This window comes from Wyeomyia smithii, chromosome 3, assembly GCF_029784165.1.
Source record: "Wyeomyia smithii strain HCP4-BCI-WySm-NY-G18 chromosome 3, ASM2978416v1, whole genome shotgun sequence".
Taxonomy (NCBI): domain Eukaryota; kingdom Metazoa; phylum Arthropoda; class Insecta; order Diptera; family Culicidae; genus Wyeomyia; species Wyeomyia smithii.
The window spans coordinates 211,485,496-211,511,241 of NC_073696.1; the positions used below are offsets into that span (position 1 = coordinate 211,485,496).

General features: G+C 40.7%; 4 protein-coding genes across 5 annotated transcripts; 1 reads left to right on the top strand and 3 right to left on the bottom strand.

Moving 5' to 3' along the window:
* Positions 1–5,720: 5,720 nt before the first annotated feature.
* LOC129730192 (ATP synthase subunit s, mitochondrial-like) lies at positions 5,721–6,580 on the bottom strand. Its single transcript, XM_055689336.1, has 2 exons — positions 6,477–6,580; positions 5,721–6,416 (listed from the first exon to the last, which is right to left on the bottom strand). The coding sequence occupies exon 2, from the start codon at positions 6,411–6,413 to the stop codon at positions 5,829–5,831; it is 585 nt and encodes a 194-aa protein (XP_055545311.1). The 5' UTR covers positions 6,414–6,416; positions 6,477–6,580; the 3' UTR covers positions 5,721–5,828.
* Positions 6,581–12,988: 6,408 nt separating this feature from the next.
* On the bottom strand, positions 12,989–13,858 carry LOC129730367 (ATP synthase subunit s, mitochondrial-like). The gene is made up of 2 exons (XM_055689653.1): positions 13,745–13,858; positions 12,989–13,684 (listed from the first exon to the last, which is right to left on the bottom strand). The coding sequence occupies exon 2, from the start codon at positions 13,679–13,681 to the stop codon at positions 13,097–13,099; it is 585 nt and encodes a 194-aa protein (XP_055545628.1). The 5' UTR covers positions 13,682–13,684; positions 13,745–13,858; the 3' UTR covers positions 12,989–13,096.
* A 4,675-nt stretch (positions 13,859–18,533) lies between these two features.
* On the top strand, positions 18,534–21,842 carry LOC129730395 (polyphosphoinositide phosphatase). Its single transcript, XM_055689701.1, has 4 exons — positions 18,534–19,075; positions 19,128–19,840; positions 19,952–21,427; positions 21,488–21,842. Exons 1-4 carry the CDS (start codon positions 19,004–19,006, stop codon positions 21,798–21,800), a joined length of 2,574 nt encoding a protein of 857 aa, XP_055545676.1. The 5' UTR covers positions 18,534–19,003; the 3' UTR covers positions 21,801–21,842.
* Positions 21,843–21,891: 49 nt separating this feature from the next.
* Positions 21,892–25,714, bottom strand: LOC129730394 (KAT8 regulatory NSL complex subunit 3). Of its 2 annotated transcripts, none has more exons than XM_055689700.1 (5): positions 25,434–25,714; positions 24,995–25,272; positions 24,111–24,932; positions 23,480–24,038; positions 21,892–23,407 (listed from the first exon to the last, which is right to left on the bottom strand). In XM_055689700.1, exons 2-5 carry the CDS (start codon positions 25,264–25,266, stop codon positions 21,977–21,979), a joined length of 3,084 nt encoding a protein of 1,027 aa, XP_055545675.1. In that variant the 5' UTR covers positions 25,267–25,272; positions 25,434–25,714; the 3' UTR covers positions 21,892–21,976. The 2 variants fall into 2 exon arrangements, with proteins under 2 accessions (XP_055545675.1, XP_055545674.1); XM_055689699.1 differs by having other exon boundaries at positions 25,429–25,714.
* Between the last annotated feature and the right edge of the window lie 32 nt (positions 25,715–25,746).

Sequence of the window (25,746 nt, forward strand, 5' to 3'; positions counted from 1 at the left end):
CTTTCAAATTGATTAATCAAAAAGCTTACCTATTTTAGTTTTCTGCTATTTTTTGCTACTATGTACTTCATTAAAAAAATACATTTCGACATCATTGAAAACAAAAATGGTAGTGACGGACCCTCCTCTAAATTTTGGCATGTGTCAAGTGTTGCAGTTATCGAACGGCATTCGATAACTGCAATGTAAACATGTTGCAGTTAGCGAACGACGACTGTACTTCAGAAACAATATCCAAAAATCAATGCTCGGTACATTTTTCAAGAATTTTTAACAAGCTACGATAGTTTACGGCTGGAAAAGCCTTCCTGTGTTGATAAACAATGCGAAATACAATTCCAAATGGCATTTGCTTGTTTTTGGAGATCTACGTCACACTCACAAACCAAAAGCACGTGTTTTTTTGCATATTTTTCGCTACTAATACAGAAAAGTGTCTTCTTTTCACACCTATTATTTATTTATTTATTTGGTATTTCGTCATGACATAGCCTGATAAACAAAGTTTCTCCAATTCACTTTGTTATTGGCTGTTGCTCTCCAATCCTTTGGACACCGTGTAGTCTCCGCCAGATCTCGCTCCACCTGGTCTACCATCCTGCTCGCTGCGCTGCGTCATGATTCATTCTCTGCCTCCAGATTCCGTTCTCCTGCACGCCACCAAAGATCGTCCTTAGTACCCGTCGTTCGGAAACTCCGAACACTCGCAGGTACGCCTCCGGATCTCACGGCTGGTATCATTGTCCTCGGTTACCAGTGAACCAAGATAGACAAACTCGTTGACTACTTCGAACTCATCGCTGTCGATCGTAATGCTACTGCCTAGGCGTTGTCGATCGGCTTCGGTTTCGCCGGCTAGCATATACTTCATTTTAGTTGTATTTATCTATAACCCAATCCTCACTGCTTCCCGTTTTAGTCTGGTTTATTGTTCTGCCGACAATGTCCATGTCATCAGCAAAGTAAACGAATTGACTGGATTTTTTGGAAATCATACCCCGCTTGTTGATGTCCGCCCGATTCATTACACCCTGTAAAGCAATGTTGAATAGCAGGCAGGAGAGACCATCACCCTGTCGAAGCCGATTTATTGTTTTAAGCTGCTTGATGGCATCTTTAACTTCACCTATCGTTGGGGCTGGCACGTCTTCTACATTTGTCGCACCAGTGGGATCGTTTTCTCCGCCGCCATGGTCTCCTGCCTGGGCGCCATTCAGGTGTTCGTCGAAATGCTGCTTCCACCTTTCGGTCACCTCACGATCGTCCGTCAGAATACTACCATCATTATTCCGGCACATTTCGGCTCGCGGCACAAAGCCTTTGCGGGATGCGTTGAGCTTCCGGTAGAACTTTCGCGTTTCCTGAGAATGATGCAGCTGTTCCAGCTCCGCAAACTACTCCTCCTCCAAGTGGCGCTTTTTCTCCCGGAAGATTTGGGTTCGCTGCATCTTGTTCTATCTATTTCTTTCCACGTTCTGACGCGTGGCACTGCGCTTCTTAGCCGCTGGGGCTCATTCATCGCCCACCTACATTCGTCGTCAAACCACTCATTTCGTTGAGTTCGTCCCACATGCCCGATGACGTTCTTCGCTACTGTTCCTCCAGCTGGTCCTCTTCCGGCAGCGCAGCTTCGAATGAAGTTTTTGGCGACGTTAGGCTGCTTCGGTCGCGCGAGATCTAACCGAGGCGAGCGTCAGTACCGAATGTTGTTAACAACGGAGTCTGATTTGGAGTCCTCCAGGTGTACTGGTGTAGGAGGTTGTACGTACGTACTACGCACGGCCATGTTCTTGTAGGCGGCAAAGACGATAGGTCTCAGACCCATTTCGTTGGGCAACTGGTATGCGCTGAACCTTCCAATCACCGATTTGTATTCCTCCTCCTGGCCGATCTGAGCGTTGAAATCCCCCATGACGATCTTGATATCATGTTTTGGGCAGTGGTCGTACTCACGCTCCAACTGCGCGTAGAGTTCATGCTTGTCGTCTTCGGTACTTCCCAGATGAGGGCTGTACACGTTTATGATGCTGATGTTGAAGAAACGGCCCTTGAACTTCAACCTGCACATTCGAGGGCTGATTGGCCGTCACCCAATCACAGGTTTTCGCATCTCGCCCATCACTTTAAAAGCTGTTCCCAGCTCATGTGTGTTGCCGCAGCTCTGATAGATGACATGACCATCCCGGAACGTACGTACCATTGAGCCCTTCCAGTACACTTCTGCAGCGCTATGACGTCGATCCTGCGGGGTTTCAATACTTCGGAAAGCACTCGTCTGCTCCCTTGGAAATTGAGAGACTGGCATTTCCACGTCCCGAGTTTCCAATCGTTAGTCCGTTTTCGTCGCATGGGTCTGTGCCGATTGTTCCAGTCCGAATTTCTTTGTTCGTCGTTCATTACTTGTGAGTGTTTTACGGTGGCGACTTGTAAGTCCTGCGCACCAACCCCCTGTCTCGCCGGAGGATCATCGTGTACAACACTGTTTAAAGTCCAACATTTGCACGAGGACGGTAATCGGCCGCCTCTAATCTGGAGTACAGACGCCGTTTTGTTCCTAACATGGAGGACAGACGCTCGGAAACTCAAAAGAGCCTTCCTTCCCTGTCACATACGAACAAGTTCCCACCAGGGTTGGTTACCCGATCTTCCCTTGGTTGCTCGTATCCCACCCAGCTGGCACCGCGTGGAGGTCGGGATAGGAGGGATAGGAGTGGCTGGATAAGAGGCTAGAGGTTTTTATCGTTGTTATAAATCTTTTGGAAAAGACGCGTTTTCTGAGCAAAACGTGATTTTTAGAAAATATTTATCATTTTCCTTCGATTTTTTAATGAAAAATTGGGTTGTTTAGCTATTCACGGATTTCCGATTTTTATATATCATCTGAAAGAGTGTAATTTTCTGAGCAACACGTGATTTTTTAAAACTTTATATCATTATCCTTCGATTTTTAAATGAAGAATAAAAATTCGCTCTCAATCGCTACAATGACAGTTGGTATATGGGCGAACTGTCATTGTAGCGATTTCGAGCAGTTTCAAATCGTGATTTAAAAAGCGAAGGACAACGATAGAAAAAAAAATTAAAATCACGTTTCACTTAGAAAATGCATATCTTTCAGATGATATAAAAAACTGATATAGTTGAACAACCCAATTAAAAACTGCTCGGAATGTCTTAAATGACAGTTCGCCCATGTAGGGTATACAGGAGAACTGTTATTTAAGGAATTTCGAGTAGTTTTTTATTTTTCATTCAAAAATTGAAGAGCAACGATGAACATTTTCGAAAAAAGCCGGAAACGATGATCACTCTTCTTTGTACAAACTAGATCGTCTCATCATACCTATCATACACTAAGTTGAGCTACACATATATTTGACTGTTAACACAAAATTATGTCACATATATCCTTCGGAACTAATCATATTAGAACTATTTCGTGCAGTAAACATGTAAATATCCGCTCGTTGTCTCATTCACTAACATTAACATGTAAAGCAAGCTTAGTATCTATATACACACACTACTAGGAACAACATCGTAACAATAAAAATTTACATCTTTTTTTTCGATGATGCGCATGAAAAATTCGAATGGCTGCGAATTTTGCTGTTTATCATCAATTTTATGAGATGCAACGCAAAACTTTATCGTTTTTGAGAAATTGAGTAAACAAGTATCCATAGCAATACGAGTAACAAAAATCTATACACGTTGTAGCAATAGAGAACAACAAACCGAAAAAATATTATTAAATCTTAGTTGATCGGGATAAACTGAAAGCAGCTTTAAAACGCTATTATCGATATGTAAAATTGAAAACTGTTGATCACATTTTAAAATGACATGCTTCCTATGTCGAAAATGTGAGCTAACCATAACCAGAAACTAGAAACAACCTAACGTGAATCCGTGAAAATTATACAAAATTATTTGACTCTTCCCTAATACACACAAACATCACACATACACACATCCATGAATTGCTGATTCAATCAAAATGCGTTGTACAGGTACTCTCTATCTAAGTAACTTATCACAAAAACTTGATTTATACTCTTGTTTAATCGCTAATTACTACGATTATTCTCAATTGAATGGAATAATCAAACATCAGTGTATTTATGTCCACCACAAAACAAATACTTATAATCGACTTTGCCAAATTTATGTCATACTAATGCAAAGAATGTAGAAAAATTCGGACCTATTTGCGCCGTGTTATTGTGAACTAGACAATAACTACTAACGTCTCCTGGAAATGTATAACCGATCAGATTAATCAGCGAAGCAAAAAACGCATTGGAATATGGCATAATATGCAAACAAAACTCATGTGAAATTCTATCTAAAACTAAAATTTAACCTCTTTTGTAACAACTTGGGTAGCGACATTTTTAATTGTACTCACTAATAGGCTGGTATGGGGTCACACATTAAGGAATCCGTAGAAATTTTAAGTAACTTATGCAGTAATGGAATCAATACACAACTCTCTATTGACCTTATACGAAAACAATTAAACTCACTAGCATTCATACGCATAGCAATTTCACAAATTGGGTGAAGTACATTACCCGCTTTCCTAATCTAACCATAACTGCGGTAGGTTGCTATATAGCGAGTAAATAATAGGTACATGTCAGATGTGTATGTTAGTAAATTTATGAAAAATCAAATATCAATAAAAAGAGAAATATTATCTTACAGGGCGAAAATTGTCCATCGTACATTAAAGTGAAGTTGATTGTTTTACCGTACACAATGATATTTGGGGTATGATAGAGAACCTTTAATCAAAGCTTTACATTGTAGAAAACGCCAAACAGTAACGTGTAAATGGATGCGTTGAAACGCGTACGCCTGAGTATAATAAAACAATATTTTTAGGATAAATAATCAAACTATGACCAAAATATTTACATATGAGATCTACACAAGGAATACAACCAGATAGAAAATCTTATTACAATAATCAGAACAAAAAACAATAATTGTATACACGTGACGACAAATTTTACAGAAAGCAAGATATATATAAAATATAAACATACAACAATCCCTACGAAGTGATAGGTGTACGAAAGTCGTGTAATTTGAGTAAACCAAAAAAAAACTGGCTATCAAATGTTGAGGTATTATTAACGAAACTAAAAACAAAAAAACATGTATGTACAATCTGCAAGCAAAAAGGGGAACACTAATAAAGTTGTTGGTGAAATTATCCGATTTTTTCCTCACAAAACACCAAAACAAGAGTGAATATTACAAAAATCTTATCTTTGTTTAGCTTAGAATTTGTGTGAAATTGGTTAAAGTCCCATTTTTTAACGAAAAATAGATCTATTCTCAAACTCAATATGGTCTCGTAATAATCTCGTAAAATCATCAAAATGGAAAAAAGTCGAGTTGTTCCATAATGTCATATAGTTAACTATTAAAGTAGATTTTTCTTATAACTGCCAGGTTTTTTAAATTTATTGTTATGGGATAGGTATGCAGGGCATTTCGCTACAATTCAGGCGAATAACATCCATGAAGCAATAATATGGAGCGCAGAAGTGTTCATCAGATTTAAAAGTTACTAGGTATGAATATAAAAGCACAGTCGGAATTCGTTCTGCTTATTGCACACAAACTTTGCGATTGGCGACTATTAGTGTGCGGAACAAATCTCGGGAAAATATTGCTGTGATATTCAAAGAAATATTACAAATATATTTCAATGTTAGCGTCAACATTGTAAATATAATTACTATGAGACATAAAAAAGACTAGAAGTTACGCTCATAAGCAAATTTATAGTTTCGAGCATTCTGAAATTTTTGCTAAGGCCTAAGGTTCATTTTACATTCAGGAAGCGCCTGCTTCAGTTGCTTTTCAACGTCACTTAAATTTTTAACATACGGCAACTCGTAAGTCACTAAGTGTTTCAATTTCTTCAGATCCTTCAAGCAAAGTAATCCATGATCTGATATGTTTTTACAACTCGATACCTCCAGATCTTCGAGTGTATCGGTCACCAATATCAGCTTAGCCAAGGCTTGATTCTGTAAGTAGACGCACTTGTGTAGCTTTATTTTTCGCAAGTGTTTCAAACCCTTCAAGTGGTCAAATCCAATGTGCATTATGCCCGACTCTGTACCGTCCAGCTCTTCCACCAAAGTTCGGACGCTTTCATCCGGGAGTAGATTATAGTGCTCTTGTACATGCGATGCATTTAAAAACTTCACTTTTGCTCCATTACGCAGCAGCCACTCAGCACACAAACGATCCGGTCCAACTAGTTTTAGGCGCTTTTCGTCAACTCGGTTGAACATCATGTTGACCCAGCCCCAAAAGTTTCGACTCGAGGTCCATTGTGGGACTGTTGGTCGTACTGCCGAGTGGCGTAAAGCGTGCAAGGTAAACATAATCTTTGAAAAAATATATGAAATTAATAGTCCTTTTTTTAAGGCATCGCATCTCATACTCACCGAATATGATTATTGATATTATGAGGAAAACCAAAAACCACTTCTGCCGGCAAAACAAAACAAAATTGAGTAGTCCAGCAATGTCATTTTAGATCGAAATAACGTAGCACCCTGTGTCACTAGCAATTCACTGTCATATCCATGCGGCAAATAGAAGAACTGATGATAGCGCTATCGCTTCAATGGAATATAGAAAGGTAAGGAGATGGTTTTAATCTCAGGTTCAAAGGGCCCTTATTTTGTCAACATTGATGATGTAGCACAGTCGCCGTTCGATAACTGCAAGTCTTTTAACTGCAACGCTTTTTGACTGCAAGACCGATAACTGCAACAACTTTGCAGTTATCGGACCGCAATCCGTCAAATCTGAAGTCAAAGTCATATTTGACATTGAAGTGACAAATCTCGCGGGGGGATTCTAAATGCATTCGAAAATGAAAATCGTTGAATCTCTAGAAACATTTCAAAAGGACTTTTTATTTTTCTCGATTTTTTTCGATTCCGTTTACTTGTTGTCTCTTCATGCTAGATGGGAGATTATAGATCTCCACTATTAATCAATGAAGCCAAATCACCATGTTATGTGGTTCACTTTCCGTAATTATTATAAGAGAAAAAAAATTCCTTGTGCATTGTTTGGCTAGCTTTCACGTCACGGATCCCGCTGACATTGATGTTGCTTTTACTTGCGTTATGTCAGCGGTTCCGAACTTTCTGTCAAAATTTCATTCATGAATTGAGTTCAGAAACGTCTCGTAAAATGGTCTTCTGTAGTGATGAACTTTATCTTCGCCTACATATTGGTTATGTAAAGTAGTTACTAAAACGCAATAAATTATGATGCGGAAATATGACTATCAAATTGATTAATCAAAAAGCTTACCTATTTCAGTTTTCTGCTATTTTTTGCTACTATGCACTTCATTAAAAAAATACATTTCGACATCATTGAAAACAAAAATGGTAGTGACGGACCCCCCTCTAAATTTTGGCATGTGTCAAGTGTTGCAGTTATCGAACGGCATTCGATAACTGCAATGTAAACATGTTGCAGTTAGCGAACGACGACTGTACTTCAGAAACAATATCCAAAAATCAATGTTCGGTACATTTTTCAAGAATTTTTAACAAGCTACGATAGTTTACGGCTGGAAAAGCCTTCCTGTGTTGATAAACAATGCGAAATACAATTCCAAATGGCATTTGCTTGTTTTTGGAGATCTACGTCACACTCACAAACCAAAAGCACGTGGTTTTTTGCATATTTTTCGCTACTAATACAGACAAGTGTCTTCTTTTTCCACACCTATTATTTATTTATTTATTTGGTATTCCGTCATGACATAGCCTGATAAACAAAGTTTCTCCAATTCACTTTGTTATTGGCTGTTGCTCTCCAATCCTTTGGACACCGTGTAGTCTCCGCCAGATCTCGCTCCACCTGGTCTACCATCCTGCTCGCTGCGCTGCGTCATGATTCATTCTCTGCCTCCAGATTCCGTTCTCCTGCACGCCACCAAAGATCGTCCTTAGTACCCGTCGTTCGGAAACTCCGAACACTCGTAGGTACGCCTCCGGATCTCACGGCTGGTATCATTGTCCTCGGTTACCAGTGAACCAAGATAGACAAACTCGTCGACTACTTCGAACTCATCGCTGTCGATCGTGATGCTACTGCCTAGGCGTTGTCGATCGGCTTCGGTTTCGCCGGCTAGCATATACTTCATTTTAGTTGTATTTATCTATAACCCAATCCTCACTGCTTCCCGTTTTAGTCTGGTGTATTGTTCTGCCACTGCCGCAGTTGTTCTGCCGACAATGTCCATGTCATCAGCAAAGTAAACGAATTGACTGGATTTTTTGGAAATCGTACCCCGCGTGTTGATGTCCGCTCGATTCATTACACCCTGTAAAGCAATGTTGAATAGCAGGCAGGAGAGACCATCACCCTGTCGAAGCCGATTTATTGTTTTTTAGCTGCTTGATGGCATCCTTAACTTCACCTATCGTTGGGACTGGCACGTCTTCTACATTTGTCGCACCAGTGGGATCGTTTTCTCCGTCGCCATGGTCTCCTGCCTGGGCGCCATTCAGGTGTTCGTCGAAATGCTGCTTCCACCTTTCGGTCACCTCACGATCGTCCGTCAGAATACTACCATCATTATTCCGGCACATTTCGGCTCGCGGCACAAAGCCTTTGCGGGATGCGTTGAGCTTTCGGTAGAACTTTCGCGTTTCCTGAGAATGATGCAGCTGTTCCAGCTCCGCAAACTACTCCTCCTCCAAGTGGCGCTTGTTCTCCCGGAAGATTTGGGTTCGCTGCATCTTGTTCTGTCTATTTCTTTCCACGTTCTGACGCGTGGCACTGCGCTTCTTAGCCGCTGGGGCTCATTCATCGCCCACCTACATTCGTCGTCAAACCACTCATTTCGTTGAGTTCGTCCCACATGCCCGATGACGTTCTTCGCTACTGTTCCTCCAGCTGGTCCTCTTCCGAGAGCGCAGCTTCGAATGAAGTTTTTGGCGACGTTAGGCTGCTTCAGTCGCGCGAGATCTAACCGAGGCGGGCGTCAGTACCGAATGTTGTTAACAACGGAGTCTGATTTGGAGTCCTCCAGGTGTACTGGTGTAGGAGGTTGTACGTACGTACTACGCACGGCCATGTTCTTGTAGGCGGCAAAGACGATAGGTCTCAGACCCATTTCGTTGGGCAACTGGTATGCGCTGAACCTTCCAATCACCGATTTGTATTCCTCCTCCTGGCCGATCTGAGCGTTGAAATCCCCCATGACGATCTTGATATCATGTTTTGGGCAGTGGTCGTACTCACGCTCCAACTGCGCGTAGAGTTCATGCTTGTCGTCTTCGGTACTTCCGAGATTAGGGCTGTACACGTTTATGATACTGATGTTGAAGAAACGGCCCTTGAGCTTCAACCTGCACATTCGAGGGCTGATTGGCCGTCACCCAATCACAGGTTTTCACATCTCGCCCATCACTATAAAAGCTGTTCCCAGCTCATGTGTGTTGCCGCAGCTCTGATAGATGACATGACCATCCCGGAACGTACGTACCATTGAGCCCTTCCAGTACACTTCTGCAGCGCTATGACGTCGATCCTGCGGGGTTTCAATACTTCGGAAAGCACTCGTCTGCTCCCTTGGAAATTGAGAGACTGGCATTTCCACGTCCCGAGTTTCCAATCGTTAGTCCGTTTTCGTCGCATGGGTCTGTGCCGATTGTTCCAGTCCGAATTTCTTTGTTCGTCGTTCATTACTTGTGAGTGTTTTACGGTGGCGACTTGTAAGTCCTGCGCACCAACCCCCTGTCTCGCCGGAAGACCATCGTGAACAACACTGTTTAAAGTCCAACATTTGCACGAGGACGGTAATCGGCCGCCTCTAATCTGGAGTACAGACGCCGTTTTGTTCCTAACATGGAGGACAGACGCTCGGAAACTCAAAAGAGCCTTCCTTCCCTGTCACATACGAACAAGTTCCCACCAGGGTTGGTTACCCGATCTTCCCTTGGTTGCTCGTATCCCACCCAGCTGGCACCGCGTGAAGGTCGGGATAGGAGGGATAGGAGTGGCTGGATAAGAGGCTAGAGGTTTTTATCGTTGTTATAAATCTTTTGAAAAAGACGCGTTTTCTGAGCAAAACGTGATTTTTAGAAAATATTTATCATTTTCCTTCGATTTTTTAATGAAGAATTGGGTTGTTTAGCTATTCACGGATTTCCGATTTTTATATACCATCTGAAAGAGTGTAATTTTCTGAGCAACACGTGATTTTTTTAAACTTTATATCATTATCCTTCGATTTTTAAATGAAGAATAAAAATTCGCTCTAAATCGCTACAATGACAGTTGGTATATGGGCGAACTGTCATTGTAGCGATTTCGAGCAGTTTTACTTAGAAAATGCATATCTTTCAGATGATATAAAAAACTGATATAGTTGAACAACCCAATTAAAAACTGCTCGGAATGTCTTAAATGACAGTTCGCCCATGTAGGGTATACAGGAGAACTGTTATTTAAGGAATTTCGAGTAGTTTTTTGTTTTTCATTCAAAAATTGAAGAGCAACGATGAACTTTTTCGAAAAAAGCCGGAAACGATGATCACTCTTCTTTGTACAAACTAGATCGTCTCAGCATACCTATCATACACTAAGTTGAGCTACACATATATTTGACTGTTAACACAAAATTATGTCACATATATCCTTCGGAACTAATCATATGAGAACTATTTCGTGCAGTAAACATGTAAATATCCGCTCGTTGTCTCATTCACTAACATTAACATGTAAAGCAAGCTTAGTATCTATATACACACACTACTAGGAACAACATCGTAACAATAAAAATTTACATCTTTTTTTTCGATGATGCGCATGCAAAATTCGAATGGCTGCGAATTTTGCTGTTTATCATCAATTTTATGAGATGCAACGCAAAACTAGCAATACGAGTAACAAAAATCTATACACGTTGTAGCAATAGAGAACAACAAACCGAAAAAATATTAATAAATCTTAGTTGATCGGGATAAACTGAAAGCAGCTTTAAAACGCTATTATCGATATGTAAAATTGAAAACTGTTGATCACATTTTAAAATGACATGCTTCCTATGTCGAAAATGTGAGCTAACCATAACCAGAAACTAAAAACAACCTAACGTGAATCCGTGAAAATTATACAAAATTATTTGACTCTTCCCTAATACACACAAACATCACACATACACACATCCATGAATTGCTGATTCAATCAAAATGCGTTGTACAGGTACTCTCTATCTAAGTAACTTATCACAAAAACTTGATTTATACGCTTGTTTAATCGCTAATTACTACGATTATTCTCAATTGAATGGAATAATCAAACATCAGTGTATTTATGTCCACCACAAAACAAATACTTATAATCGATTTTGCCAAATTTATGTCATACTAATGCAAAGAATATAGAAAAATTCGGACCTATTTGCGCCGTGTTATTGTGAACTAGACAATAACTACTAACGTCTCCTGGAAATGTATAACCGATCAGATTAATCAGCGAAGCAAAAAACGCATTGGAATATGGCATAATATGCAAACAAAACTCATGTGAAATTCTATCTTAAACTAAAATTTAACCTCTTTTGTAACAACTTGGGTAGCGACATTTTTAATTGTACTCACTAATAGGCTGGTATGGGGTCACACATTAAGGAATCCGTAGAAATTTTAAGTAACTTATGCAGTAATGGAATCAATACACAACTCTCTATTGACCTTATACGAAAATAATTAAACTCACTAGCATTCATACGCATAGCAATTTCACAAATTGGGTGAAGTACATTACCCGCTTTCCTAATCTAACCATAACTGCGGTAGGTTGCTATATAGCGAGTAAATAATAGGTACATGTCAGATGTGTATGTTAGTAAATTTATGAAAAATCAAATATCAATAAAAAGAGAAATATTTTCTTACAGGGCGAAAATTGTCCATCGTACATTAAAGTGAAGTTGATTGTTTTACCGTACACAATGATATTTGGGGTATGATAGAGAACCTTTAATCAAAGCTTTACATTGTAGAAAACGCCAAACAGTAACGTGTAAATGGATGCGTTGAAACGCGTACGCCTGAGTATAATAAAACAATATTTTTAGGATAAATAATCAAACTATGACCAAATATTTACATATGAGATCTACACAAGGAATATAACCAGATAGAAAATCTTATCACAATAATCAGAACAAAAAACAATAATTGTATACACGTGACGACAAATTTTACAGAAAGCAAGATATATATAAAATATAAACATACAACAATCCTTACAAAGTGATAGGTGTATGAAAGTCGTGTAATTTAGGTAAACCAAAAAAAAAAAAACTGGCTATCAAATGTTGAGGTATTATTAACGAAACTAAAAACAAAAAAAACATGTATGTACAATCTGCAAGCAAAAAGGGGAACACTAATGAAGTTGTTGGTGAAATTATCCGATTTTTTCCTCACAAAACACCAAAACAAGAGTGAATATCACAAAAACCTTATCTTTGTTTAGCTTAGAATTTGTGTGAAATTGGTTAAAGTCCTATTTTTTAACGAAAAATAGATCTATTCTCAAACTCAATATGGTCTCGTAATAATCTCGTAAAATCATCAAAATGGAAAAAAGTCGAGTTGTTCCATAATGTCATACAGTTAACTATTAAAGTAGATTTTTCTTATAACTGCCAGGTTTTTTAAATTTATTGTTATGGGATAGGTATGCAGGGCATTTCGCTACAATTCAGGCGAATAACATCCATGAAGCAATAATATGGAGCGCAGAAGTGTTCATCAGATTTAAAAAGCATTCTTACTAGGTATGAATATAAAAGCACAGTCGGAATTCGTTCTGCTTATTGCACACAAACTTTGCGATTGGCGACTATTAGTGTGCGGAACAAATCTCGGGGAAATATTGCTGTGATATTCAAAGAAATATTACAAATATATTTCAATGATAGCGTCAACATTGTAAATATAATTACTATGAAACATAAAAAAGACTAGAAGTTACGTTTATAAGCAAATTTATAGTTTCGAGCATTCTGAAATTTTTGCTAAGGCCTAAGGTTCATTTTACATTCAGGAAGCGCCTGCTTCAGTTGCTTTTCAACGTCACTTAAATTTTTAACATACGGCAACTCGTAAGTCACTAATTGTTTCAATTTCTTCAGATCCTTCAAGCAAAGTAATCCATGATCCGATATGTTTTTACAGCTCGATACCTCCAGATCTTCGAGTGTATCGGCCACCAATATCAGCTTAGCCAAGGCTTGATCCTGTAAGTAGACGCACTTGTGTAGCTTTATTTTTCGCAAGTGTTTCAAACCCTTCAAGTGGTCAAATCCAATGTGCATTATGCCCGATTCTGTACCGTCCAGCTCTTCCACCAAAGTTCGGACGCTTTCATCCGGGAGTAGATTATAGTGCTCTTGTACATGCGATGCATTTAAAAACTTCACTTTTGCTCCATTACGCAGCAGCCACTCAGCACACAAACGATCCGGTCCAACTAGTTTTAGGCGCTTTTCGTCAACTCGGTTGAACATCATGTTGACCCAGCCCCAAAAGTTTCGACTCGAGGTCCATTGTGGGACTGTTGGTCGTACTGCCGAGTGGCGTAAAGCGTGCAAGGTAAACATAATCTTTGAAAAAATATATGAAATTAATAGTCCTTTTTTTAAGGCATCGCATCTCATACTCACCGAATATGATTATTGATATTATGAGGAAAACCAAAAACCACTTCTGCCGGCAAAACAAAACAAAATTGAGTAGTCCAGCAATGTCATTTTAGATTGAAATAACGTAGCACCCTGTGTCACTAGCAAATCACTGTCATATCCATGCGGCAAATAGAAGAACTGATGATAGCGCTATCGCTTCAATGGAATATAGAAAGGTACGGAGATGGTTTTAATCTCAGGTTCAAAGGGCCCTTATTTTGTCAACATTGATGATGTAGCACAGTCGCCGTTCGATAACTGCAAGTCTTTTAACTGCAACGCTTTTTGACTGCAAGACCGATAACTGCAACAACTTTGCAGTTATCGGACCGCAATCCGTCAAATCTGAAGTCAAAGTCATATTTGACATTGAAGTGACAAATCTCGCGGGGGGATTCTAAATGCATTCGAAAATGAAAATTGTTGAATCTCTAGAAACATTTCAAAAGGACTTTTTATTTTTCTCGATTTTTTTCGATTCCGTTTACTTGTTGTCTCTTCATTCTAGATGGGAGATTATAGATCTCAATGAAGCCAAATCACCATGTTATGTGGTTCACTTTCCGTAGTTATTATAAGAGAAAAAAAAATTCCTTGTGCATTTTTTGGCTAGCTTTCACGTCACGGATCCCGCTGACATTGATGTTGCTTTTACTTGCGTTATGTCAGCGGTTCCGAGCTTTCTGTCAAAATTTCATTCATGAATTGAGTTCAGAAACGTCTCGTAAAATGGTCTTCTGTAGTGATGAACTTTATCTTCGCCTACATATTGGTTATGTAAAGTAGTTACTAAAACGCAATAAATTATGATGCGGAAATATGACTATCAAATTGATTAATCAAAAAGCTTACCTATTTTAGTTTTCTGTTATTTTTTGCGACTATGCACTTCATTAAAAAAAATACATTTCGACATCATTGAAAACAAAAATGGTAGTGACGGACCCTCCTCTAAATTTTGGCATGTGTCAAGTGTTGCAGTTATCGAACGGCATTCGATAACTGCAATGTAAACATGTTGCAGTTAGCGAACGACGACTGTACTTCAGAAACAATATCCAAAAATCAATGTTCGGTACATTTTTCAAGAATTTTTAACAAGCTACGATAGTTTACGGCTGGAAAAGCCTTCCTGTGTTAATAAACAATGCGAAATACAATTCCAAATGGCATTTGCTTGTTTTTGGAGATCTACGTCACACTCACAAACCAAAAGCACGTGGTTTTTTGCATATTTTTCGCTACTAATACAGACAAGTGTCTTCTTTTTCCACACCTATTATTTATTTATTTATTTGGTATTCCGTCATGACATAGCCTGATAAACAAAGTTTCTCCAATTCACTTTGTTATTGGCTGTTGCTCTCCAATCCTTTGGACACCGTGTAGTCTCCGCCAGATCTCGCTCCACCTGGTCTACCATCCTGCTCGCTGCGCTGCGTCATGATTCATTCTCTGCCTCCAGATTCCGTTCTCCTGCACGCCACCAAAGATCGTCCTTAGTACCCGTCGTTCGGAAACTCCGAACACTCGTAGGTACGCCTCCGGATCTCACGGCTGGTATCATTGTCCTCGGTTACCAGTGAACCAAGATAGACAAACTCGTCGACTACTTCGAACTCATCGCTGTCGATCGTAATGCTACTGCCTAGGCGTTGTCGATCGGCTTCGGTTTCGCCGGCTAGCATATACTTCATTTTAGTTGCATTTATCTATAACCCAATCCTCACTGCTTCCCGTTTTAGTCCGGTGTATTGTTCTGCTACTGCCGCAGTTGTTCTGCCGACAATGCAAAGTAAACGAATTGACTGGATTTTTTGGAAATCGTACCCCGCGTGTTGATGTCCGCCCGATTCATTACACCCTGTAAAGCAGTTGAATAGCAGGCAGGAGAGACCATCACCCTGTCGAAGCCGATTTATTGTTTTTTAGCTGCTTGATGGCATCCTTAACTTCACCTATCGTTGGGGCTGGCACGTCTTCTACATTTGTCGCACCAGTGGGATCGTTTTCTCCGCCGCCATGGTCTCCTGCCTGGGCGCCATTCAGGTGTTCGTCGAAATACTGCTTCCACCTTTCGGTCACCTCACGATCGTCCGTCAGAATACTACCATCATTATTCCGGCACATTTCGGCTCGCGGCACAAAGCCTTTGCGGGATGCGTTGAGCTTTCGGTAGAACTTTCGCGTTTCCTGAGAATGATGCAGCTGTTCCAGCTCCGCAAACTACTCCTCCTCTAAGTGGCGCTTTTTCTCCCGGAAGTTTTGGGTTCGCTGCATCTTGTTCTGTCTATTTCTTTCCACGTTCTGACGCGTGGCACTGCGCTTCTTAGCCGCTGGGGCTCATTCATCGCCCACCTACATTCGTCGTCAAACCACTCATTTCGTTGAGTTCGTCCCACATGCCCGATGACGTTCTTCGCTACTGTTCCTCCAGCTGGTCCTCTTCCGGCAGCGCAGCTTCGAATGAAGTTTTTGGCGACGTTAGGCTGCTTCAGTCGCGCGAGATCTAACCGAGGCGAGCGTCAGTACCGAATGTTGTTAACAACGGAGTCTGATTTGGAGTCCTCCAGGTGTACTGGTGTAGGAGGTTGTACGTACGTACTACGCACGGCCATGTTCTTGTAGGCGGCAAAGACGATAGGTCTCAGACCCATTTCGTTGGGCAACTGGTATGCGCTGAACCTTCCAATCACCGATTTGTATTCCTCCTCCTGGCCGATCTGAGCGTTGAAATCCCCCATGACGATCTTGATATCATGTTTTGGGCAGTGGTCGTACTCACGCTCCAACTGCGCGTAGAGTTCATGCTTGTCGTCTTCGGTACTTCCCAGATGAGGGCTGTACACGTTTATGATGCTGATGTTGAAGAAACGGCCCTTGAACTTCAACCTGCACATTCGAGGGCTGATTGGCCGTCACCCAATCACAGGTTTTCGCATCTCGCCCATCACTTTAAAAGCTGTTCCCAGCTCATGTGTGTTGCCGCAGCTCTGATAGATGACATGACCATCCCGGAACGTACGTACCATTGAGCCCTTCCAGTACACTTCTGCAGCGCTATGACGTCGATCCTGCGGGGTTTCAATACTTCGGAAAGCACTCGTCTGCTCCCTTGGAAATTGAGAGACTGGCATTTCCACGTCCCGAGTTTCCAATCGTTAGTCCGTTTTCGTCGCATGGGTCTGTGCCGATTGTTCCAGTCCGAATTTCTTTGTTCGTCGTTCATTACTTGTGAGTGTTTTACGGTAGCGACTCGTAAGTCCTGCGCACCAACCCCCTGTCTCGCCGGAGGACCATCGTGTACAACACTGTTTAAAGTCCAACATTTGCACGAGGACGGTAATCGGCCGCCTCTAATCTGGAGTACAGACGCCGTTTTGTTCCTAACATGGAGGACAGACGCTCGGAAACTCAAAAGAGCCTTCCTTCCCTGTCACATACGAACAAGTTCCCACCAGGGTTGGTTACCCGATCTTCCCTTGGTTGCTCGTATCCCACCCAGCTGGTACCGCGTGGAGGTCGGAATAGGAGGGATAGGAATGGCTGGATAAGGGGCTAGAGGTTTTTATCGTTGTTATAAATCTTTTGAAAAAGACGCGTTTTCTGAGCAAAACGTGATTTTTAGAAAATATTTATCATTTTCCTTCGATTTTTTAATGAAGAATTGGGTTGTTTAGCTATTCACGGATTTCCGATTTTTATATATCATCTGAAAGAGTGTAATTTTCTGAGTAACACGTGATTTTTTAAAACTTTATATCATTATCCTTCGATTTTTAAATGAAGAATAAAAATTCGCTCTAAATCGCTACAATGACAGTTGGTATATGAGCGAACTGTCATTGTAGCGATTGCGAGCAGTTTCAAATCGTGATTTAAAAAGCGAAGGACAACGATAGAAAAAAAATTTCAAATCACGTTTTACTTAGAAAATGCATATCTTTCAGATGATATAAAAAACTGATATAGTTAAACAACCCAATTAAAAACTGCTCGGAATGTCTTAAATGACAGTTCGGCCATGTAGGGTATACAGGAGAACTGTTATTTAAGGAATTTCGAGTAGTTTTTTATTTTTCATTCAAAAATTGAAGAGCAACGATGAACATTTTCGAAAAATCATGTTCTGCTCAGAAAATAATTGCACTCTTTCGGCTGATATATAATAATCAGAAAACCAGGGGGGATCTATCTGTCAAAAATCGTGTAACCAACATATTCGGCAACATGGTGTTTGTTTTGGTTTTTGTTCCTTTTGGTCATGAAATTGATCGATGTGAAATATTATAGAATTGGAATGTTTTCAATCGAAACTCGAGAAACCGCGGAAAACTTTCATGAATGTTGTTTAACTATTCACATTTTTCCCCCATTATTGTTCATAGTTACAAACGTCATGGACCAACAAACGTCATGGACCAGAGTTGATCTGCGATAACACACACATATATGAAATTTGACAGCAGTGAATCCCCTCTGCAGAAAACCGTGTGAAACTTTAGGACTCAATTGGGTCCTAAAGCTAAGTTTTTATATATCATTTGAAAGAGATGCATTTTTCGAGTAAAACGTAATTTTTCAAAATTATTTATCGTTGTCCTTCGATTTTTTAATGAAGAATAAAAAACTGCACGAAATGCTCTAAATGACAGTTCGCCCATGTACGGTATATAGACGAACTGTCATTCAAGACATTTCGAGCAGTTTATTCTTCATTTAAAAATCGAAAAACAATGATAAACATTTTTTGAAAATTACGTTTTGCTTAGGAAATTACACTCTTTCAGCTGATACATAAAAATCAGAGCTTTAAGACCTAATTATCTATGGAAATAACGAAGAAAAATAACTATTTATAACGAGTTTTCGTATTTGCAGCAAACGAGAAAGAACACAGGTAAAAGCGAAAAACAAACGATTTTGAAGACGGGGTTCCTTTGCTATTATATCTAGAAAAAAATGTTGTTAATCGGCAAGAACATTAACAATGGACGAGATGATTTCGACTTTTCTTTTTGGATTTACTCAGAGTTTGCGCTTCAGCACATGTTTGGCTTGCGGTTTTTCAAAATGTAGTTTCTTGTTCCGAGTTCACACTTTGTGACGGTATTCCTAGAGATGTCACATCAGAGAATGTTTATAAACAACTTCGTACAACGAATAAAGTTCTGTAAATTTTATCTGAAGTAATTATTATTATTTCTCGAGAGTTTAAACGAAATTTAACTTGTTATAATGAATTCAAATACGAGATTCTTTCCGTTAATAAGCTCAATTCAAAAAGTAGCTTTATTCGAAACCAAATCGGTAAGTAACAGCTTGTTTCTTTTAATATCTGCTCACTATTTACAAATTTTAGAAATTGTATCTCGTGGGAAGTAATAGCAAAGAAACCCGCTTTCGTCTGCTAGAAGTGGATCGGCGGTCCGTGGAGCTAACTATTCATGAGGATGCTAGCGAGCTTAAGAAATCGGACATTCGAAAGTTTGTCCAGTCTCGGTCCTTCATTCGATCAATTAGCGCTTATGGAGTGCTAGGTTTTGTCAAGTTTTTGGAAGGTTACTACCTGATTCTTGTGACCAAACGTACTCGTTGTGCTTTTATTGGCAAGCACATAATCTACACTATCAAGGATACGGCAATGATTCGGGTTAACGAAACAGCGGCTGGAAAACAAGTGCACCCTTTGGAACAGCGTTATGTAAAAATGTTCTGTAATGTGGACTTGAAGAGCAACTTCTATTTCAGCTACAGTTATGACCTTACACGCAGTCTACAATATAACCTTTCGGCACCGAGATTTGTCGGGTCGCAGTGTGACATAGAGCACGATGAGCCACTTGAGTGGAAAAACGTTACAGGTGAAAGGACCACCTATGCCTTTCGAGGGGTATCCCGCGATCGGTTTGTGTGGAACGCCTATCTGTTAAAACCGATGGATATGGTTTTACACAAAGATTGGAAGCTAGAGGTTATACATGGGTTCATCAGCCAGTCTAGTATTAGCATTTTTGGCAGGCCAATTTATGTGTGCTTGATTGCAAGGAGAAGCACACGATTTGCCGGAACTAGGTATGTATGTCGCTGTAGAAACGTACATTGCATGCGTATATTATTGAATACATGTTTCATGAAATCAGTTTATTCATGAATATAATTTCGTCTTATGTAATTTTTTGACAGATTTTTAAAGCGCGGTGCAAATTACTTCGGTGATGTTGCCAATGAAGTTGAAACAGAGCAAATCGTACTAGACGGTACTCGCATGTGCAGTTACACTCAGTTGCGTGGATCTGTCCCATCGCACTGGTCACAAGATGTGAGCAAAATGGTTCCCAAACCACAGATAGCTCTAGACTTGTCCGACCCGTATGGAGAAACGTCAGGCAAACATTATGAGCGGCTAATGTTTCATTATGGAGCACCAATCATTATTCTGAATTTAGTGAAGAAGCGCGAAAAAAGGCGCCACGAAAGCGTATTGAGCGATGAAATGGTCGGGAGCGTGGACTATCTCAATCAATTTCTTCCACCGCACTTCCGTATCAGGTACATTGATTTTGACATGGCAAGGAAAAGTCGTGGTACAGGAAAAGTGATGGAAAGTTTGGCTAAATATGCGGAGAGCGTAATTCAACAAACGGGCATGTTTTTCCTGGACGAAGAAATGACTACTCAGCAAACGGGGCTCGTACGTACTAATTGTGTAGATTGTTTAGACCGTACAAATACTGCGCAGTTTGCAATTGGCAAATGTGCATTAGCTTATCAGTTGTACGAGTTAGGGTTTTTGAAGGAAAGAAAGCTCGAGTTTGAATCTGATTGTGTGACCATGCTGGAGAATTTATATGAGGACCATGGTGATACACTTGCTCTTCAATATGGTGGCTCTCAACTTGTGCATCGAATAAAAACGTATCGGAAAACGGCAGCCTGGGCCTCCCAAGGAAACGATATTATACAAACATTAAGTCGATACTGTAGCAACACTTTCAGTGATACTGAAAAACAACACAGCATCAATCTCTTTCTGGGTTACTACATTCCATCAGAATCGGAAGTTACGAAATCAACCCACATTTGGGATTTGGAAACCGATTTCTATATCCACAACTCGCGTTTTGATGTGATCCGGAAAATTTCACCGATACCGTTAACGCAATGGGTTCGACGATTCGTCATGAAACAGCTCCCATACTCAACTAGCGACAACAATCGAGTTGTCAACGAGCTGATCAAAATTCACTCAACTGATGCTGAAATAATTGATTACTATTCAAACTTTTACTATGATTTTAAGCTGACATCCTTCGAAGAAAATATTGCATTTCAGCTAAGCCATTTGGCTCGCAACTTTGTGCCCACCTTCCGTACCAATTACAGTCCTTTCGAACCGACCCGGCGTCGAGAAACAGCGGCCATAAAAAATCCCTCACTGAGCGGACAATCGTCCACCAGCTCTACTAACAGCTCATCTTCTAGTTTGGATGATGATTCAGACTCGGAGGACGATGACCGGAGCATTCGCAATACGGCAGCCAATAGTAGCGCCAACAGCAGCCGAGCCGAGGATCCTGTTACAATTAACAGTATGTTTCCAATGACGGTAGACGTCTATGGTTTCGAAATCCATACTCCAAAAAAGGCTGACATGATTAAGTATGGATGGCTGGATTGATTTTTCTTTTAATTTTTCTCTAATTGGTTTTTTTTTTGCAGGTATCAGAAATACGTTCACATGAATCGAATCTGTAATCCTCAGTTGTATGCTGGTGTGAAACCAGAACAGCATTATCAGCTTCATACAAACATTCACACTCAGTCTCAACCCGGAGGAATTGTTTTACAAAATAATGAAATTTGTTTCAACAACGACGAGAGACTTACGAAGACGTCAGAGAATATCTCAATGCCGACGGTTAGTGCCGAAAGTGTAGCTATTTATGAAAACTATTGTTATACGCAGCAACGCATCATGCAGCAGACTGAGATCGATCCCATTATTTTGAAATATGTGCAAACTTACGCTTAATGGTCTGCAATAATTGCTTAAATAAATTGCTAATTGCAATAATGAGACACACTGAGTTCACTATGACAGTCGAAATAACAATATAACTATGTACTCACTGCACTGGTTATCGTCCATGGGCAGGAACTCTTATTTTTACAGCAAAAAAAAAGAATCTTTTTCCATACAGAAGCATCTTAGCGTGGTTTTGGCTTTTGCGCCTGTAGTTGACTCACTACGGTAGGTGTGATAGCTATGGACGTGACAACCGGTCCCTGGCTCGTAGATGGTTGCGGGATTGGGGTAATTTTCCGCAGAGTAATGTTTCGGTTTAGAATGGCTGGCTTCCGACTGGTTGTAGTTGCCAGTTGCGATAGCGAGTTGGTTTTTATGAGAATGGTGTTTGTTCCAGGAACACCGGGAGTAAGTTGAGTGGCTGCAGAATTAGAACTTCGAATCGTTACTGTGGCTGGCGAAGTGCCAATAGATGTTGCTGTAGTGAGACTGGTTCCGATCGGGCGAATTTGTGTTTCTCCGACACGGACGAAATTTTTCATGGTAGTCGTTTTGTTCGGGTCGACGTTTATAATGATTGGTTGAAACTTCTGTGGCTGTTGTATGGCACCGGCAGCAGAGGTTGGTGGAGTAGCAGACTTAACGAGGGTATTGTTAAGAACTTCCACTTTTCCACCGACCATAATTTGAGAGAGATTTTTCGGACCCGTCGTGTTGGACACTGGTGTAATGGTTGCTTTTGTTAGAGGATTCGATAGGACCACCTTAGCATATTTGACACCGGTTGGTGTTGCTGTGCTTGATTTAGTAGAAGTCACTGATGATAAAACGTTGGCTGGAACTTGTTTGATGTTGTTTTTGTTGATGACAACCACTTTGTTGGGTTTGATAGTGGGCTGCAGCGTGATAATTCGATTAAGAGGGTCCGGTTTCAATGTTGAGGGGCTGGTAAGTGCTGGCGAAATTGTAACGATATTCGGTGGAGTTCTTGATATTTCCATGCTTTTGTGCTGCGAGGAACCATCTTGTATATTGCCATCATTATCCGCAAATACAATCGGTATATCAAATATGTTTGTGTTGGATAAATCTGGGGTAGTAGGAGATTTGGTTGATTTCATTGGATATCCAATCGGAGTGGACGTACCGGACATTCCGCCCGCATTGCGAACGATTGTGAACTTCGTAGGACTAAACGATTGTGGCTGAGAAATCAATGAAGTAGGGGTCGTATGTTTCATCACTGGACTAGGAGTTGTTGTTTGTCCTTGTTGCTTGGGTATAACGGATACGACAGGCTTTGGTGAAGATTTGATGGTGAAAAACTTTTGCGTTGATCCAGAAGGCTTTAGCTGAATAAATTGGTTTGCAGGAATAACTTTTATGTTGGATGTGATGGCCGGAGGCGATGAAATCTGCTGAGTAGGATGTGAAGATGTCTGTACGGTTGTATCCCGTTTAATCATTGGCAATACAATTGGAGAACTGGCTAGACCAGAAACAACTTGTGGGCTGGTAGTACTGCGAATATCCAAAGTGTTGCCTCCGTTGCTAGAAATCTGATAATTGGTTAAGGAAGGTACAGTTTTCTTTACGGGTGTGTCAAAATTTTTCTGTAAGCAAAGAAAAGTTACATGGTTGATTCTATTGTACTTTAAAAACTAGCAAAACATGAAAAACATTACCTTCTCGGTATCGGGAAGAATGCTTTGAACGGCTGCATCGATAGCTTGTTGATTTTGCTGCAGTAATAAATTCTCGGCACGCAGCTGCTTTGCAGTTTTGGCTGTCTTTTTGGCCGGCTTACTGTTCCGTGCAATCTTGAATTGCTCGTTATGGTCTGCCGATACACTTGTCTTTCGTTTTCGACCAGGGCCGACCGGTCCGTTACTAGCTGCATTACTTGTGACAGATTGCGGAAGCGGTGCTGGTGCCGGTGGTGGCAAAGCACCGATAGCTGGTCCTCCGGTAGCCGCCAAGTTAGTACTGGTATTCGATAGGAGTAGATTAGACTTTTGGCCATTAGGATCCTTAATGGTCTGTTTCGGGCGTGGTGGGTCCAGTAAGCTGTTAGTAGCAAACTCTGCCACCTCATCCATTACCATGTTGTCCACCATTGATTGTGTGACTCCCTCAATTTTACGTTTCGATTTGCACACACGTAAGCAATCGTCTGCCGAGCCCACAACAACCAGGGATGTCTGAGCAACCATTTTTTCGCGCAAAAACTCAATTTCTTCTTGGCTGTAATAAAGATTTTTTTTAGTATGTAAATTACTTTTGAGTCAAAGCTGCAGAGTAGAAATTAATATGTACCTAGTTCGGGCGGAAAATTGTCCAATCACAAACAACACCGGCGCCGTAATATCAGTAATGTGATCATCTTGACCTCTTCGGGGACCATTGACGGTGTTATATGCGAAACCCAAACAAACAATACAGCTCACGGTTTCTACCAGCCCAATTTGAATGGCCAACGCTGCTCCAGCATTAAAACCAACAAGAATAATGGGTCGGTTGGGTGCTTCCTGGCGAACATCTTGAATTTTGGTTCGTGTTATCGCCACCATTTGTTCGGAAACACTCTGAATAGTGTGCTTGGCCAGCGCACTCTGGGGAGGCATCGTAATCGGTATTACAGATGCCATCGTGGCAAACAAGGAAAACCATTTCTGCAATCGAGTGCTTGGCGCTGTCATATTTGGTCCTGAAGGCACAACTACAATAAATGGTTGTCCCGGAAGTTTACGATTTTTGTGTGCCACGACCGGTTCCCATGGTTTTTTCAAGACTGGACCCAAAAGTTCTTGGTTGATGTTCAATGGTCTACCGAAAACCATTTTGTCCACCAAATTCGGTAGTTTGGCTTTAAGCGTTTGCAGAATATCTACATAAGCGGCTAAGTAGCTTGGAGATAGGCTTTCCATCAACAAACCATGCAACCACTGTGTCAAACGGGGATCCCACGCGACACCCGCCAAAGCTTGACGCAAACGACCAACGGATTTGTCAATTACCATTCTCCGATGCACAGGTTCATGTTGTTTGTCAGCAATGGTCAATCGTGCCAGCCGATCCATATCAAGCAGTTTACTAACCTTACTAAACAGGCGAATTTGCTGGACGGACCAGCCGATCCTGCAACAAAAAATATTGTCTCATAGAACATACCATCACAATCAAAGTATTAAAATACTAACTTGCTTATTTTTTCCTCCCAATCAACATCTTCCGAATTGGTGTTACGAATTTGTTTCGTTACATTCTCGCTCTCCTGCATCGCAATCTTGGCGCTTTCCTCATTATATGATGGAATTGGTGGATTGTAGGACTCCTCGAGGTCAATACGTTCATCGTGTGAGTGGGTGTGACATGAGGGACACTGAGGTGGCCGGTGCACCATCAGTGTCCGTGTCGTGGCCGTCTGGCTGTTTTCCATGGGGCGAACGTCTCGCGAATAACTGTGTTCCATTGTTTACTGTACGAAACGGAGATAACATGAAAATTCCAGTTGGAAAGGATATCTTTATAGGTTAGAACACAAATGCAAGATCGATTTATATTATTGCACAGGTCACAGGATTATTGCATAGGTCGAGATATCACATTTCTTTAGCATGTAAAATTTACTAACCTTACCGATTCCGGATGTTTTCTCTATATTTCCCCCTTCTGCGAGAGGGAAATTATTGATTGTAGTAGCTACAACTTTGCGAAGTGGAAATTGTTCGAGTATGCATACTAATATACAAAATTAAACAAAGAAATGAAAGAAAAATCACGTGAATAAGTGGCGAAGACTGAATGACACCAGGGTTACGAATTTCTAGCACAGGTTATTATTTATTCACTGCAACCATTTCACAATACCATGGGAAAGAAAACGTAAAGCGTCATATTTTTTCATTTTTGATTGTCAGGGTTGTTTACAGAAGTTGATATTATATCGATT